The 18,198-nt window shown below is 36.0% G+C and overlaps 1 protein-coding gene and 1 long non-coding RNA gene across 3 annotated transcripts in view; one reads left to right on the top strand and one right to left on the bottom strand.

The window, feature by feature from the left end:
- LOC106880660 (charged multivesicular body protein 7) overlaps positions 1 to 10,817 on the bottom strand; it is a 42,468-nt gene extending 31,651 nt beyond the window's left edge. Inside the window, exon 1 of one of the 2 annotated variants that reach the window (XM_014930708.2) lies at positions 10,529 to 10,817. Coding sequence is in view for 1 of the 2 variants with exons in the window: in XM_014930706.2 (XP_014786192.1) it covers positions 8,858 to 9,120 (263 nt within the window). In the remaining variant the exon portion in view is untranslated. Of the gene's footprint in view, positions 1 to 8,857; positions 9,320 to 10,528 lie in introns of those variants that run through there. The other variant, XM_014930706.2, reaches the window with a different exon arrangement.
- The window catches only part of LOC128249370 (uncharacterized), a 38,046-nt gene continuing 26,545 nt past the window's right edge, over positions 6,698 to 18,198 (top strand). The window contains exon 1 of the long non-coding RNA XR_008265472.1: positions 6,698 to 7,609. This is a non-coding gene — a long non-coding RNA (uncharacterized LOC128249370). The remainder of the gene's footprint in view (positions 7,610 to 18,198) is intronic.

The raw sequence follows: 18,198 nt of genomic DNA, 5'->3' as shown, positions 1-18,198 counted from the left end.
TCTGCCAAGGCAACACCAACATCCTCTCAATGATTAGCTAGAGACGTGCTCTCACAAACGAGAATACTAAAAATGAACCTGACCGCACCCAAAAATTAAGTAAAAACAGGAAAAATAATCCAGAATCCTTGTCCGGCACCAGATCGATCCCCAAATCTAATCAGTTTGTGCCAGTTACAAGGCCAAACATCCCTGTAAATTTCAACTGAATCCATCCAGTGGTTCTTGAGATATCTTGTCCAGGGACAAACAAACAAACATGTCTGAAAACAACACCCCCGCCTTCACAAAGGCAGAGGTAATAATAAAAGATACCAATGTTTGTTACTAAAAATAAAAAGTAAAGCATACTGATAGAAAAAATGGAAAGGACTGATATAAATAAACTAAAATGTGAAAGGGTTTCCTTTAAAATGCTCCATAATACTCATTTGTGATTGATTGAAACTAGTTAAAAGAGGAAATGGCAAAAGAGGAAAGCTGCAGTGATTATTGTTTGTCTCTTCAATACAGACTGCTTCAGTTAAAAATCAGATAAATAACATAGAGTGTAAATGTCACAATGTATAACTTGTAATGATTAAATGCCAGTTATGAAAAATTAATATTGGGAGAAGGAGTTTGGCAAAAATGTAGAAAAGAAAAAAAAAAACCAACGCTCAGATTTGATATGTTTTTGGTTGTTCAGATTTTATTCCCACTGAAAATTGGAAAGTACATCAAAATCAATATCTATCATTTCATTGACTTCAAGGATTTAAATATTAAACAATAAAGATCATTAATTTCTGAAAGTTAACATTTTCTCTATTGTTATTATTATCATTGGCAAGCAGGCAGAATCTTTAGCACGCCACGCAATATGCTTAGCGGTATTTTGCCTGTTGTTACATTCTTCTGAGTTCAAGTTCTGCCAAGGTTGACCTTGCCTTTCATCCTTTCAGGGTTGATAAATTAAGTACCAGTTGTATACTGGGGTCAAAAATAATCGACTAGTCCCCCTCCCCACAAATTTCAGGTCTTGTTCTTATGGTAGAAAGGGTTTATTATTATTATATTTATTAAGGCGGTGAGCTGGCAGAATCATTAGCAAGCTGGACAAAATGCTTAGAGGCATTTCATTCATCTTTACGTTCCGAGTTCAAATTTTGCCTTTCATCCCTTTGGGATTGATAAAACAAGCACCAGTTGAACACTGGCATGAATGTAATCAACTTACTCCCTCACCCAAAACTTCAGGTCTTGTACCCTATAATAGAAAGCATTATTATTATTATTATTATTATTATTATTATTATTATTATTATTAAGGTGGCAAGCTGGTAGAATTGTTAGCACACTGGGTGAAATGCTTAGCAGTATGTCGTCCATCACTGTGTTCTGAGTTCAAATTCCGCTAAGGTCAACTTTGCCTTAAATCATTTCGGGGCCAATGAAATAAGTACTAGTTGAGTACTGGGGTCGGTGTAATTGACTAGCCTCCTACACCATAATTTCAGCCTTTGTGGTTATAGTAGAAAGGATTATCATTATTATCATTGTGGCAGTGAGCTGGCAGAATTGTTAGCATGCCAGGCAAAACTGCTCGGTGCCATTTCTTCTGACTTTAAGTTCTGAGTTCAAATTCTGCTGATGTTGACTTTGCCTTTCATCCAGGTTGATAAAATAAGCACCAGTCGAGCACAGGGGTCAATGTAATCAATTAGACCCCCTCCCTCAAAATTTCAGGCCTTGTACCTATAGTAGAAAGAACTACTACTACTACTACTACTACTACTACTACTACATAAATCCCATTCAAAAAAACAAAAACAAAAAATGTCTCAGACAGTTAAACAGATTTAGAATTTTAAATGGCTGTGTGGTTAAGAGGCTTGTTTTGCAACCATGTGCTTTTAGGTTCAGTTTCATTATGCTGCACATTGGGTAGCTGTCTGCTACTATAGCCCCAGGCTGGCCAATGCCTTTTGAATGAATTTGGTAGATGAAAATGGTGTGGGAGCCTATTGTGTGTGTGTGTGTGTGTGTGTGTGTGTGTGTGTGTGTGTGTGTGTGTGTGTGTATATATATATATATATATATATAAGAATTTCATATATTAATTTGAATATCTTTGAATAAACTGATGTCTATATGTCAATTTCTCCATTTTCTTCTTTTTCTCATTCATATGTGTGTGTGTGTAAGTCAATATGTCTGCGTTGGTCACCCAAACTACTTCACAACCAGTGTTGGTTTGTTTACATGCTTGAAACTTAGTGATCTGCCAAAAGCAACTGAAAGAACAAATACCAAAATTTAAAAAAAATAAAGTACTGGGGTCAATTTGCTCAACTGAAACCCTTCAAGGCAGTACCCCAGCATGATCACAATCCAATAACTGAAACTAGTAAAAGATACATTTCATCTGCTGTGGCAAGATGTTTGGATGAAAAATGGTAAATACTGAATTTTCCAGTAGAAAGTTGGCATTAAGAAGTAGAATATCCATCTGTTTCAAAACTGTTTTGTTTCTTGGATCTTTTAATACATTTTAATATCAAGTCAACTGTTTTGTTCAATTATAATTGAAATTTTTCAACTGTAACTTTTCACCAGAGAAACTAATGAATTATTAAACTGGCACTTTAACTCTTTTGATACAAGCCTACCTGAAACTACCTCCATAACAGAAACGTCCAACCCTTTAGTATTTAAACTGGCCATACCCATTCCAAATATTCTATCTGTTTTATGATCAAACTGGCTAGATTTGCCTTTCACACCTACCCTGCAATCACATGATCAAAATCTTGAAGCTACAGCATAATGCATGATTTGCCAGTGCCACTGGACTGGCCCTTGTGCATGTAAAATACACCATTTTGAGCGTGGCCATTGCCAGTACCCGCCTGACTGGCCCTCGTGCCGGTTGCACGTAAAAGCACCCACTACACTCTCGGAGTGGTTGGCGTTAGGAAGGGCATCCAGCTGTAGAAACTCTGCCAAATCAGATTGGAGCCTGGTGTAGCCATCTGGTTCACTAGTCCTCAGTCAAATCGTCCAACCCATGCTAGCATGGAAAGCGAACGTTAAACGACGATGATGATGAATGTAAATAAATAAGCATTACATTTGACAGAGTAATCTGAGTGCTAAAGGGTTAAAAGTGATCTAAATTACAATTTCTCATCTAAATTTCCATGTTAATTTATACCCCAAATACCAACTTAATAATGACAAAAATATTTTACTAATTTTTTTATTAGAACAAAGACAGTGAATTTCAGAAGAAATATGACAACAAAAGGGTGGTTTCAAAGGCAAATATCTGAATAGCATTGGACTACAGACTACTATTATATCGTCTTTGGACAAGCCTTTTCATTCAATATGCCTCAGTTCATTTAGTTAATATTAGAAGCTAAGCAATTGGTGGAAATTTTACCCCATTGCAGTTTAGCAGCCTACTTGGGAGAAGTTCTAAATTTATTAAAACCCTTTTGTTACTATATATCTGTTGAAATACACTGCCCTTGCTTGTATAAATTTTGAAAATAACAAAGAATTTAGTAAACTAAGTTTGTCACTATGAAGGTTGTTTTTGAAATATAAATCAGCATGAAACTTTGATGGAACATTTTCATTTAAATTACTTTGAAAAAGGCAAGTTGTATCATAGAACCAAAGGCCCTCTCAGACAGTTTAGTATCAAAAGGGTTATTACTACATCATCATTTAATGTCTGTTTTCCACGCTGACATGGGTTGGACAGTTTGACAAGCAGCAGAGCTGCACCAGGTTTCAGTCTGATTTGGCTTGGTTTCAATGGCTGGATGCCCTTCCTAATGCCAACCACATAACAGAGTATGCTAGATGCTTTTTACATGGCATCAGCACAAATGCTTTTACATATAATAATGGTAGCAATTTCGGGGGGGAGTGGTAGGTTGATGTAATCGACCCCCAGTACTCAACTGATATTCATTTTACTAACCTCAAAAGGATGAAAGGTAAAGGCAACCTCAGAACATAGCAATGGATGCAATAGTGGTAAGCATTTTGCCTGGTGTGCTAATGATTCTGCCAGCTCACCGCCTTTTATAATGATAATAATAATAATAATAATAATAATAATAATAATAATAATAATAATAATACCAGTGATTGTAGGATCACTTGGAATGATCAAAAAAGGAACTGAAAATTATTTAAGAATGATCCCTGGCTTACCATCCATGCAGAAAGTGCAAAAGATTATCTTAACTGATATGTCACACGTATTGAGAAGAGCATTGTCACTGTGAATTTATTTTATCTGTTTACTCTTTTATTTTTCCTTTTTCTCTCTGTCTCCCCCTTTTTCTTTATCATATGACTTTGTAAATGAACAATCTGGTGTGTTTATTTTAATGGCCTACCAATATATACACTACATTTCTCTGCCCTAGGTGTCAGGAAGACACTCAACAAGAAATGGAAACAGAATTGAAAGAAGATGCTAATAAAAATAATAATAATAATAATAATAATAATAATAATAATAATAATAAATGCCATGATGCAAAACCAGGCACTGGCTCTCATGGCTTTTGATCCTAACTGATTGAAAGTGTTATCATGTACATGGTTTGTCTTGATATCAAAAGATGGGCAACAGCAAATATTCTGCTCAATACACAGATTTGCTTGTCAGTTGCTTGACATTAACCAGTTGAGCAAGTTCCTTAATGGCCGACGATATGTGCATCTCTTATCACGAGCAGAAGTAGTGGGGAAGCATCATAGCCATGTGTTGAGAGGAATTCTTTGGGGTTTAAATAATTCACCTTTGGAAACATGGGTGTTTTGTTCAACATCCTTAAACAACTCTTATTCAGGGACCTTTTGAGTGGGATGGGCTACTTGACCTGAAGAAAATTCTAACTGGGTCCCATCTGCAAGGTCATGCGCTGTTTAACTTGATATGAGATCACTGTGTCACACACATATGGTTGTGATGCAGGTGCCTGGTGTACCCCTATCAGACGTGTAGTCATGATGCATATACTGGGTTTCTTATATTTGTATCTCAGTGTCACTCTGCTCTTTCACACAACAACAACAACGACAACATATTTATAATGTACATACACACACACAAACATGATGGTAGTACATTCTGTAATGATAAGAAGTTGAGGAAGTGATGAGATCAGCTTGCAAGATGATGGGCCTGACAAGTAAGATAGAACAGGATTAAGACCGGTAATAATCTGCTATAAAACTAACACTGAATTTATGACAGCACAGGAAAAGAATTAGGATGATCATAACTACGTGTGTGTGTGTGTGTGAGCATGCATATGTTTGTGTCCGAATGGTTAATTGTTGTTAATGTGTTGCAATTCATTGGACACGAGTGATTTATTCAGTGTGTAGAAACAGGACTTGTTCCAGTGCTAAATAGGTCTTTTCACATATATTTGATGAGGTTTTTCTGAGTTGTTTAATTCTGTTCCATGTTTTATATTTAGAATAATGTAACTTGAAATATTTTAATTTGCTGTTAACTATTTATCAAATACCTTGTGATATATCTCAGATTAAATCACTCAGAATGTGTTGGGTTCAACAATGTATGCTTAAATTTTACACATACTCTTTTACTTGTTTCAGTCATTTGACTGCGGCCATGCTGGAGCACTGCCTTTAGTCGAGAAAATCGACCCCAGGACTTAATCTTTGTAAGCCTAGTACTTATTCTATCGATCTCTTTTTGCCGAACCGCTAAGTTACGGGGACGTAACCACACCAGCATCGGTTGTCAAGCGATGGGGGGTGGGGAAACACAGACACACAAACATATACATATATACAACGGGCTTCTTTCAGTTTCCGTCTACCAAATCCACTCACAAGGCTTTGGTCAGCCCGAGGTTATAGTAGAAGACACTTGCCCAAGGTGCCACGCAGTGGGACTGAACCCGGAACCATGTGGTTGGTAAGCAAGCTACTTACCGCACAGCCACTCCTGCGCCTACATTCATCATCTTCATCATTTACTATCTGTTTTCCATGCTGGCATGGACTGGATGGTTTGACCAGAGCTAGCAAGCAGGGGGGTTGTGCCAAGTTCCAGTCTGATTTGGCTTGTTTCTACAGCTGGATGCCCATCCTAATGCCAACCACTTTACAGAGTGTGTGGGGTTTTACATATGTGGCACTGGCACGAGTGCTCTTATGTGGTGCTGGTACAGGTAGTCACAGTATCATTGTATCAACTGGACTATCAGGTGTTATACACCACTGGTCACAATGCACTTTCTTGCATTGTTGTAGCTTTTGAATAATGCCATTCTGCTGGCTAGGCAGGCAGGCTAACATTCTCCCTGAATGAATGCTCTTCCTGTCACCAACTTTCAATTGTTTCCAAGCAAGGTAATAATTTGCCATGGAAGACAAAAAACATACAACAGCACTTGTATGATGGTGATGCCCACTTACAATAATTTGACATGCACACACACACGACAGAACTTCAGTTTCTGTCTACCAAATCTACTTGCAAGGCTTTGATCATTCTGGGGCTGTAGTAGAAGACACTTGCGTATGTTCATCATCATTATCGTTTTAACATCCACTTTTCCATACTTGCATTGATCAGATGGAGCTAAGTGAAACAGATTTCAGTTCAGGGCCAAGACAGTTTACAGATGACCATAGAGTGGATGACTGCTTAGATAGCTTGTTGCAAGTAGTAAATAAGTTGGGTTACTTGGTTAATATAATTTTATATTGAAGTTCATGTGAAAAGTAATGCTATATAGTAATACAACATAGACCAAAATATAGGAGACATATGACGATTATTAGAACAAGTTGAGTGTGAAACCGTCGTACCAGATTGCATGCAAATAAGGTGAGAAAATAGCTGGGCATTAACAACACTGAGCAATGTATACAGAAGAGCGAACTGATGCAGGTTGGGTGAAAAAGTGCTGTGATCTGGCATTAAAAGTATTCTTTATAAAAGTAGACCAAGAACATTGAAAAGAACTGTAGAACTATCCAAAACAAAATGACAGAGAAGAGCAGAAAACATGATAGGATGCTTGGTTACCAGCACACATTTTGGTTACCAGTCACATCTTTCCACCAGCAGTGCACAAGACTTGTAGCTAAAACAATAATCAACAATTGAGCCGATGTAGTTGTACATACACACCACAGTAAACACAACACACTGTGGGGACCATGTATATCACAGTAAACATAATACAATGGGGACAGGCTGATCAGTCAACAGCGAAAAAAAAAAAAAAATTACAACCACAACTTAAATCAACAGGGCAGCATACAGCTACAGCCCTGACAGCCGCTCTAAACGTTAGGCCTCACTATACCCGGTGTAAGCACGTCCTTAATATAATTGGGACTGTATCTCATATGCTGGCCCTTCTTTTCAGGGTTAGAAAATACTTCAGCACCAAAAATTTACTGACACTGGTGAGACTCATAATGGATTATTGTTCCCTGGGGAGGGGTTAGGGTTAGGAGAGGACTAAAAAAAAAACCCACTTTAATTTCACATGAATTGTTTTGTCATATTATTGAGAGAAGTTACTCTGTAAGAAATCTTTGCAGAAAGGTGAGTAGATTGATTACATTATGTTATCGCAGTTTTGTGAGATTTGGCTGTTATTTCTAGCATGCGGATAGCCTGCTTGAAGGCCTGAGGGTATATATATATTTTTGTTTTTTGTTGAAAAACTGAAATTTTACAAGCAAATTTTTTTCAGAATCATAATCTCCGTATTTTTCTACGTATTCCGCAAAAAAAACCCCCAAAGATTTCCGGAAAAAGAAGGGGCGTGGTGGTGAAATTTTGAAAATTTTTTTTTTCAGAATCGGATCCGTTAGCGCGCATTTTTTTTTTCATATTCGTTTTCTACATACTTGTCAACACCCAGCAGGCTGCTTTATTAATCTATTATTTTTGTTTCCGGGTGAAAATCTTTATATTAACTCGTGTTATTTGTATTCAGGCACTCCTGGTTTAAACACTAAATACAGCCCCAAATCCTTCATTACCAGAACGTCGACCCTCTGGAACCCCTTCTTGCAGGTGTCAACTTGTAACAAACGTTAACGGAATCAATCTCACCGACCACAGAAGATCTGTGAAATCCATGGGCACTGTCTCTTCCTTAAAATACACACAAACAAACAACAGCACAAAATAATTGGACACATCCTTTAGTTTAATAGTATTGAATTCGATTCTTATCACGAGTATAGGCTGAAAGAGAGAGAGCTCTATCAAGTTGTTGTTGTTGGCACTCCGTCGATTACGACGTCGAGGGTTCCAGTTGATCCGATCAACGGAACAGCCTGCTCCTGAAATTAACGTGCAAGTGGCTGAGCACTCCACAGACACGTGTACCCTTAACGTAGTACTCGGGGATATTCAGCGTGACACAGTGTGACAAGGCTGACCCTTTGAATTACAGGCACAACAGAAACAGGAAGAAAGTGATAGAAAGTTGTGGTGAAAGAGTACAGCAGGGTTCGCCACCATCCCCTGCCAGAGCCTCGTGGAGCTTTTAGGTATTTTCGCTCAATAAACACTCACAACGCCCGGTCTGGGAATCGAAACCGCGATCCTATGACCGCGAGTCTGCTGCCCTAACCACTGGGCCATTGCACCTCCACATCAGGTTGACACATAGCAGATAAACTGCACGAAGTCAATCATCAAAACATGACGAAAGTGTCCGGAGGAAAATAAAAAAAGGAATTAATGTTGACGAATAATTCATAAATCTTGACAGTCGAAAATTTAGAAAAGAGAATATAGGAAGAAAACGTGTATAAAATTATCGAAGAGTAAACATACCGCTTCATCTCTGCAATGACAACATCGAGACATTGTGGGGTCCGACCTTTTCTGGTAAAATATATGGGCAGGGTACTCGGAAGTACAATAACCAAATCATTTTTTGCACAGTAACGTTCGATGGTTTCCTGCCAAAAATTCATTTTTTGTTCCCACGAAAGAGGATTCACTGATTTATCGCGAAAAACCGAAAACATAACATTCATTTTTTGGTCATCCGACCACATATTATCAAACTCTGCATCATCCATTCCCTTGCACATAGCTAGTGTCTCAGAACGACGGCAAAAATAAAAAAAGGAGGGATAAATTAGGTATTTATAATGAATTTAGTAAACAACAATAAAGCTATCATCATTGAAAGATCTTAAATCGATCGAGTTTATACGTTATGATTGTGGCAATACTTCTTTCTATTTATAATGGCCGCTGCTGTTATAGCGTGTGCGTTAGTTTATTCGTTTTCTTTCTATTCCGCTATTCTGTTCAACCGGAAACATTAACTACTAACTTAGCTTGATATGTAACAATATCAAATGTAACAGAATTTTTTTCAAAGCAGAATTGAAAGAAGCACTGACTGATAGATAGACTTTCTCTCTCTCAGTGCTTGCCTTTTTCTTTCCTTCCTCAATCTGATGTCACTTAACGGGCAAAGTATTCATTATAATAATGTAAAAGTTAAAATTGCTGCTAAACTGGAAACGTTGTGTTGAATTGTATTTATTCGTCTTTAAGTCAGAATTTTTCAGATCTTTCAACTTGTCAATACAATTATAAAAGTAAATAAAATTATTTAGAACGACGAAATGACGCATGACAGACTTTTTCTCGGTTTTATTTATACTTCTTTTCACATGCTTTATTATTTTACTTAAAAAAGGTAGGGTATCTCATTGATAATACACAATTAGCATAACAGTTTGTATTCACAAATATTCATTCTGAACAATTAAATGCTTTCTAATCACTCCATGTATAAGGCCTTATGTTTTATTTTTATTTTCATTTTATTTTATTTTATTTTATTTTTGAGAATGAATTCAAGAGACAAGAACCATACAGTTAAGAAGAAAAAGATGTTCCTTCTAATCTGTTTGAGACCTCGGTTGTCATTTAAAGTGACATACAGTAGTTTTTGTGTTAATGAACGTTGAACGATATGATTAATTAATTAAGCAAAACGAAAATGATTGATGTAAATAAAGTAATGTAACAACCTTGTGTCAGAAGATGCATGTAAAACTGTATATAGCCAAAAGAAAAATTATACACAATAATGACAATTGTGTAAGATGGAAAAGAGAAAAAGATTAATTCTGAAGAACACAGGGAAGAAGTAAAGAAAGAAAGAAAGAACTGAATCACTAAACAAAAATAATGGTGTAGACAATTTGTCAAGAAGGGGAACAGTGGAAAAAGAGAAATTGAGATAAAAAGAAGGAAAAGAAATAAAATTTGACAATTAGTATATGCTAATTTTCATTTCATTTAATTTTTCTCTCTTTCTCCAATTGCTATTCTGAGATAATGCACTGATGTAATTATATATTTGGCTACAACAACAATAAAAGGGGAATATCAAGAACAGGGAAGTGTTTGTGTATAAATAAACAAACAAATAAATGATTAATCAATTGTGAAACAATGACAGAATTAACTGAAACTAACCTGGAATTATTTGGAAGTTATTAGTAAGCTGTAAGCCAAATTAAGACGGCTGATTGTCAAGAAACGTCGTTTTAGCAAATCTTAAATCGTCGGAGTTTCAACCAGTGTCCGTATGTGTTACTGACTGTGGTGAGAGCTCTGCGTGCGATCTAAGCTTATTCGATGTCTCCAGCACCCTCTTGCAAGAAGAAAAAGTCGATATTCAATGAATAGACTAATATCTCTCAAAACAGATTACTTTGCCTCGACACAATATTCACAGATGCATGTAACACATACACTACGACACACATATGCACACAAATATATATAATATATAATATAATATATACATAAACATCATGCATTCTGATTATCACTTACGTAATTTTATATCCATTCACAACCCTTTCATAAATTATTTTTGATAGATCCTTAAAAAGATACAATTTTGTCATTTTATTTCAATTTTGGAATATTTACTGCAATAATAATAATTAATAATGTCTAACATAGAGAGAAGTTCCTCGGTTTATAGAAGAGAAAAGAGAAGTGCATAAATACCCTAGAATCTACCAAAATAATTATAATAGTAACAATTTTTGTGAGCATGAATGAAAGCCATTGGAAGTATGTATATTGGGATAAGAAATTGGGGAGTTGAATAAGGTGTGTAATATGAAATTTTCAGGGACACGGGAATCGGAAGCTGTATCATTTACACATTTCCCAATGTCATTACTGAAATAATTACAACTGGAATCTGAAATAGTTTGTATTTGTTTCCATGAATAACGATTTATTTTTATACGTTTACGTATCTGAAAGAAATACTGAATGAAAAATCTTCAATGTAAATTCATTCATAAATAGTATTTCCCTAAGAAATATTTTGCTGCAATACATTGGTTAAAATGAGAATGCCATTAATTGTCTATTTGTATGATGTAGATCAAAGTAAATTGTGTGTTTGTGTGGAGTGTGTCCGAGGGTCACCCAAGGACTCCTGTTTCATTTACTTCTACCTGGGAAGCATCGCGTGGGTGTCTTTTATTAGTTATCGATCATGATTACTTTGTATATTACTACTATGCTTATATCAACCTCAGGCAGTGTGGTAGATAGTATGCATAGGATTTTATAGAGATTCAGAGAAAAGTGCTCCCAATCCTACAGTTAATCTTCACCTAGTTTATACCACGTGCGGACCACAAATAAGAACATCTATTGGGAATAGAAAGAGCTTTACTGAGATTTTCCGTAAGATTTCCATTTAATCTATCAAGCTACGAAGGAGTCTCTATGCAGTCGCTTAATCTACTAGAAATAGCGGCTAAATCACTCTCAAATTACACTGTCTTTTAAGATAAAGAAGGATACATTGGACAATGTAGTCTCTGATATACAAAAAGACGGATGGTCATGCTTAGAATACCTTTGATCATAAGTTTTCTCAATCAGGACTGACCTTGGGCTAAACAACCACATATTCTATGGCTGTTGTAAAGTATATTTTATAATACAAACAGATGGCCTAAGTTTTAAATAAAAAGACAAACGACTTACTGTCCAAAGCATAAAAATATATGTATTTTTCTGATTGGTTATATTTAGTAATTAGCAGTTTATCAATGTGTAAATAGTTGTATTGACTTCACTCAGAAAACGGAGGTTGAGGCTTTCATGTCCTTCCCAGCCACATCGACAACGTAAATGAAGTGAAACAGGATTCGGAGTGGTGGATTCGGTTAACAGGGAGGTTACCATCTACAGTGCAATGTTCTTCCTTTAAATCACAATATATTTTCTTTGTCATAGCAGATTTAGGAGTTTAATCCAGAGAGAGACAAACACCGCGATTGCAGTGGGAAACGAACTCACAATCAGAAAATCAAAGTTCAGCACTTTATCTATTCGATTGTTGCGTCTCCGAAGAAGCCTAAGTTCAGTATCTTATCAACTAATGATTGCATCTCGGAAGCGTTAAGAAATAATGCCGAATACGAGTTTTTTTTTCTTTCTAATCACAAAGAAACTACGACCACCGAATGTAAAAATGGAGCTAAAAAAATTAGATAAAGGAGCTTAGATGTATCTTTGGAATGTAATATTCTCAGTATACAATAATATATATGGTAAGTAAAGAAAACAGACTAAACGTCAGAAGTTCTGCACAACGATTTTGATCGGCTCTGATCAAATAAATCTCTGATCTAAGACATCCTAGCCGCGACCATCGTGTCACTTTTTTTTTTCAGACAGTGTATCTGATATTATTTGTCTGTAGTGTGTGAATTGAAGGAGATCGAAAGACTAGGTAGAAGATTGCAAATTAGTTTATTAGAAGAGTAAGAGTTTGTTCAAAGACGAAAACCTGAGTTGAGATGCTTTGCGGAAGCTAATTTTTGCTAATTCTGAGTTCGAATCCCATTAAAACCGCCACTGTCGATCATCATTTCTAGAATGGGAGTGTCAATAAAATTAATGAGCAATAATGAATTTTATCAGATTAGGTATACATCGGCCTTATAAAAATTTTTGTCTGTTCACAAACTTTCGAAATTTAAAGGGCTCTTGCTTCTTGTTTAGCTTTAGCTTTTTTTAGAGAGAAGTCTTTCTCTGAATGATTCTATTTCCTGATTATTATAGATTTATTAGGCGAACTGAGCAACGCAAAATAAATTCTTCAAAGGATATAACGAAAAAAAAAAAAAGAAAAGAAAAAGTAAAAAGAGAGCTGATCACTGCCAAATTTGCACATCTTAATGGAAAGTATACGATTACCATAGAAAATCTTGATCATAATTAATGTTTACTTTTATCGTTTAAGTCTTTGATATGTGCGTTTTCCATCTGTACAAGACAGTCAAAGATTACAGAAATATAATTTGGAGAAATTATTAAAAAACGAACAAATAAAGAACTTGCTGAAAGCTATTTAATGTCTGAAAATTTGACATTCACCATGCACTTCACCAAACAATAGCTACAGCAAAGAGTTTGAATCAGATGTGAATGGTAACATTTTAGTATTCATGTTTTATTAAAAAAAAAAGCATGCACATTAATAAATAGATTAGACGGAGATGACTAGCGTTTTAGCTTTAAACGGGAAATAATTGACGCATAATGAGTGATCAGAGGTGCTATACAATGACATCTATAGATTAGCTTGTTTGGTTTTTGTCACAATAAAAGAGCTGACCCAAATTTAATTATAAACACTTTCACAGAAAAATAGAACACCTGTATAGTTAGCCATTGCTATAGGCACAAGGCCTGGAATTTGTGGAGAGGAGACAGTCGATTACATCGACCTCAGTACTTGACTGGTACTTAATTTATCGACCTCGAAAGGATGAAAGGCAAAGTCGACCTCGGCGGAATTTGAACTCAGAACGTAGCGGCAGACGAAATACCGCTAAACATTTCGCCCTGCATGCTAACGATTATAATTCTCTCTACAATAGGCACAAAGCATAGAATTTGGGCAGGGGTGCTAGTCAACATATCCTATCGACCCCGAAAGGATGAAATGCAAAGTCAATCTGGGCGGAATTTAAACTCAGAACGTAAGGACAGACGAAATGCTGTTAAGCATTTTGTCCGGCATGCTAACGATTCTGCCAATTCGCCCCCTTCTTAGTACTTAGTATCAAATACAATAATTCTTGGAAAGAAGAGAAAGTGCAAAAGTCTTGCTTCAGAAATGTTTTTGTCTTCTTTTTTGTGTGTGTGCCTCTTAGTTTTTTCTTTCAAGTTATTTTGGTCTAATTTAAATGTGATTGAAAACCATTTTAGCTGTAACCCTTTTATTGGTTGCTAAAATCTTCATTTTATTTATTTTTTAATATTTAATCAATATAATAACGTGACAGGCAGTGAATCAAAATTGTCTAACACTGGCATATTCGATAGAGAGAGGTTCGGTGGAGTGTATCTTATACTGGAACCAGTATTCACCGTACATACTTCGGAACTAACACTTAATAACGTATACAACTCAGTCACAGAAAATTAACACATTGAGAAGACAGATGGAATCACTAATGTAGCTAGAGCGTGTGCCGCCCAGAGGCGGCCCTTCCGTATGCTTCCCCCCGGACCACACAAAAAACACATATTGCCTACAGTAGACCCAAAAGTGCCGCCCGGGGCGGACCGTCCCTACTCTCACCCCACTACGCTAGTGGGTGGAATTGTCTGCTTTTTTCCTTGTTTTCACTCAAACTATTTTTGTTATGTACAAATCATTTCTTAAAAATCTATAAAGAGATTTTAAGAAATTGCATGACGATATCAAACGTTCAGTCAGTAGACGGTAGTTTGCATTCAATAATTCTGATTAAGATCTTGGGAACTGGTAGAGCAAGTTCAATTAGTTGGACATGACATTTTCGTTATAACCTATTACTTCATTACGAATGGCACAAAATGTTTTACGATTTGTGACAAACTGGCTTCTTTTGAAAGTTTCATTTCTTTCATCTGCAAGGATACATTTTTCAGTGTTAGTTGAAAATACATTTCAAGTCTGAGGGCAAGTATTTTCTCTTAGGCCTCAGCATTGATTTCTTTTAAAGGCGCTTGAGTTTTTTTGATAAAGGCCTGAATTATTTAGCGGAAGGTATACTGCTGCAATGATGTAAAGCAGTGCAGAAAATGGTTCAACAGAAATAAAACGCCCGTCTATACCTAGAATAATTTTCCCGTAATCTTTAGATGGGTGTTTGTCATTCGGTTGTCAATATATAACTAATATGTTCTGTGAAATAAGAACAGCATCCACAAGATTCAAAGCAAGTCCTGCCCATCTCCCTTTAAACTTCTGGAGAAAGTTGCTCTAAAGCAGGTTTGGCCACTATTTTACATTCAAAGCATCATTTGTTTCCCGAACGAGTTTAAATGCATTACTAAGGTTTTGTACGCCCATTCAATTCCTGTGTGTGTTGTGCGTACAGACACACATAGCATTGCTTACTTTAATGAAATTTTTGAATCTGCTTTGATTTCTTGCCTACCTTTTTAATGTTTGGCATTAAATTAGTGACTCATAGAAGTAGATAATTCTTCGAATTTGAATCCGTCAATCGTGACTGCATTTTCTTCGTTTTATCAGTTTCATAGATGAAAGTATTTGGTTCGAAATGACTACTGCAACCGAAATTTTCTTAGTTTTAAAAATACTATAATGATCGCCAGAAATTAATCATGTCAGCAGCATTTGGAACTATGAGAAGCTCAATATATTTTCTTTACAATAATGAATTTTATTGTGTCTGGGGAGTGTCATTTCTCTTTTAGTGCCTTAGAACGCAATTCCGGTGACGATCAGAGTCAACGACTATTGATTGAAAAGGTTGCAAGTCGCAATGAAGATTTTAGTAAAAATAAATAAGTAAATGAGTGGAAATCGATGAGTGTCTTAAATTAATAAGGCATAAAGAGAATGACTTTCCCTAGACACAATAAAATATGCTTCAACACACGAATTCAAATAAAGAATCTTGCAAACCAAATACAAAAACGAAATAATGAATTTTTTTTCATGTAAATAAGTTTTCCTTGTATATGACTAGATATTTTCATGAGTTTTTTTGTTTTTTGTTCAGTAAGTGATGATAGATTTATCAATGCCTGTATGCGGTCTTCTTTACCGAAATCACGAAAACAACTTTCAAACGAACTCCATATAATTCTTGTAGTCTTCTTTTAGTTGTTTCAGTCATTGGACTATGTCTGTATGGGAGTACTGCCTTGAAAAAGTTTAGTCGAACAAATCGCCTCCTGTTCTTATTTTTTAAAGTTTGCAACTTAGTCTATCGGACTTTTTTGCTGAACTGCTACGCTACGTAGACGTTAACACAAGCCAACACCAGTTGTTAAGTGGTGCGGGTATACACACACACACATTTGAAAAAATGAATAGAAGTGACTTTTCTGATTTTTTCACTTTAATAATTAGATGTTTATAATCGTCTAATTATTAAGGTGGAAAAATTATCAGAAAAGCCAATTTTATTCCATTTTTAAAAATATATAATACTGCACTAAGGACTTTTTATTTCTCATTCTCTCTCTATGTATATACACTCACACACAACGGGCTTTCAGTTTCCGTCCGCCAAATTCTCTCACAAGACATTGGTCAAATCGGGGTGATGGTAGAAGACTGAACCCAAAACCACATGCTTGCAAAGTTAGCCATGCCTACGAATAATTTTTTTTAGTATATCTAGTAAAATTACCAATTTTCACAGCTCAGTTGCTCTACGCAGAAACTGGTTCAAAATCGTCATTTTCTAGCTGAGAAACGAACAGTTTTAATTTGATAACATTTCACAATGTTCTCTTGTATTCTTCTTTAATGCTTTTTGCTCTAATTGTATTCATACGCTTCTCTATAGTTTATTTATTTTTCTTATCGCATCACAACTGTTTGTGCATATGCAGTAATATTTATGTAAAACATTTTCAAAAAAGAATTAGTCCCGGTGGCTTTACTGATCACCAACTTTTCATTAGTAAAAAAGACTGTTGAGTTTACCAGTAATTTATTTTTAGATTTCGCAAGAGAGATGAAGTTAGTCAATTTGATCCTTGTCTTTTGTTCTTGAAAAACATTAATTTCACGTATAAGAATATTTCATCATCTAGTCGAGCTTGCTCGGACATTTTTAACTCTCACACACCATCCGTCTCCTGCGTTAGTTGAGGGAGGTCTTCGTGGAGGTATCCAATGTCTCTGGTGAGTTGATCTACACACGTTGTAGATTATGGTATGATGATGAAAACTCTCATTCATCTGGCTTACACTTTGCGGATAGGGGACTGGCCTGTAGCATCAGTGAATACTCAAGGAGTCCCGGACAAAATCACTGGTTGCCCTTTGGCAAAACATAACGCCCGTTTGCCACCTTACCAGGGTCACGTGAAGTCCCGAAGCCCCCAAAAGAGCGGAAATGTCACTGTCATTGGAAAGCAGGATAGTAGCAGGGAATAAAAATGCAAAGCATAAAAAATACTTTGTCATTGGATTTCATCCCACTTCGCAGAACAAATGACGCTTCTATGAACCTTGGTCGGGAAACCTGTCAGTTTGACTGGAATTGCAATCACCTATATGAGCTGCGACTATAGATAAGAAATTAGCAATAGAAAAACATTTCATAAAAAATACTGGACTACGAAGGAATACTGAAAAGTTCCTGGTTCTAAGGGTGTCGTGAAAGGCCTGTTTGGAGGCCCAACTTTCCGAGTTCTTTTACAGGGATTAGAAAAAACTGAAGGACCACTGCATTAAATGCGTGAATCTGAGAGGGGAATATGTTGAATAAAATCATAATTAACCGATCCTCCTGTATTTTCTTTTACCCAAAGCCAAGAACTTTTCGGCACCCTCTCGTATATATGACAAATATCGGTAGATTTATCTGAAGTTTAAGAAAACAAATTACAAGCATAGAAAAGTTTTTTTTAGTTGGTCAGATATAATAGAGTTCTCCGGTGAATCTCGTAACAGTTTGCTGTAACAAGAGTAAATTCGTCAATTTTTTTTTATCGATAATCGTAGCACCAAGATATCTTGTAAATATTCGGGGACAAAGCCTAACAATGTCTCATCCATCAGAGAAAGGATTCCGTTTTTTAACCAATGCTATAACAATTTCATAGGACGTTTCTTTCATTGC

Source organism: Octopus bimaculoides, chromosome 14 (genome assembly GCF_001194135.2).
Source record: "Octopus bimaculoides isolate UCB-OBI-ISO-001 chromosome 14, ASM119413v2, whole genome shotgun sequence".
Taxonomy (NCBI): domain Eukaryota; kingdom Metazoa; phylum Mollusca; class Cephalopoda; order Octopoda; family Octopodidae; genus Octopus; species Octopus bimaculoides.
The sequence above is the reverse complement of the archived record's forward strand: the minus strand, read 5'-3'. Positions and strand labels throughout refer to the sequence as shown.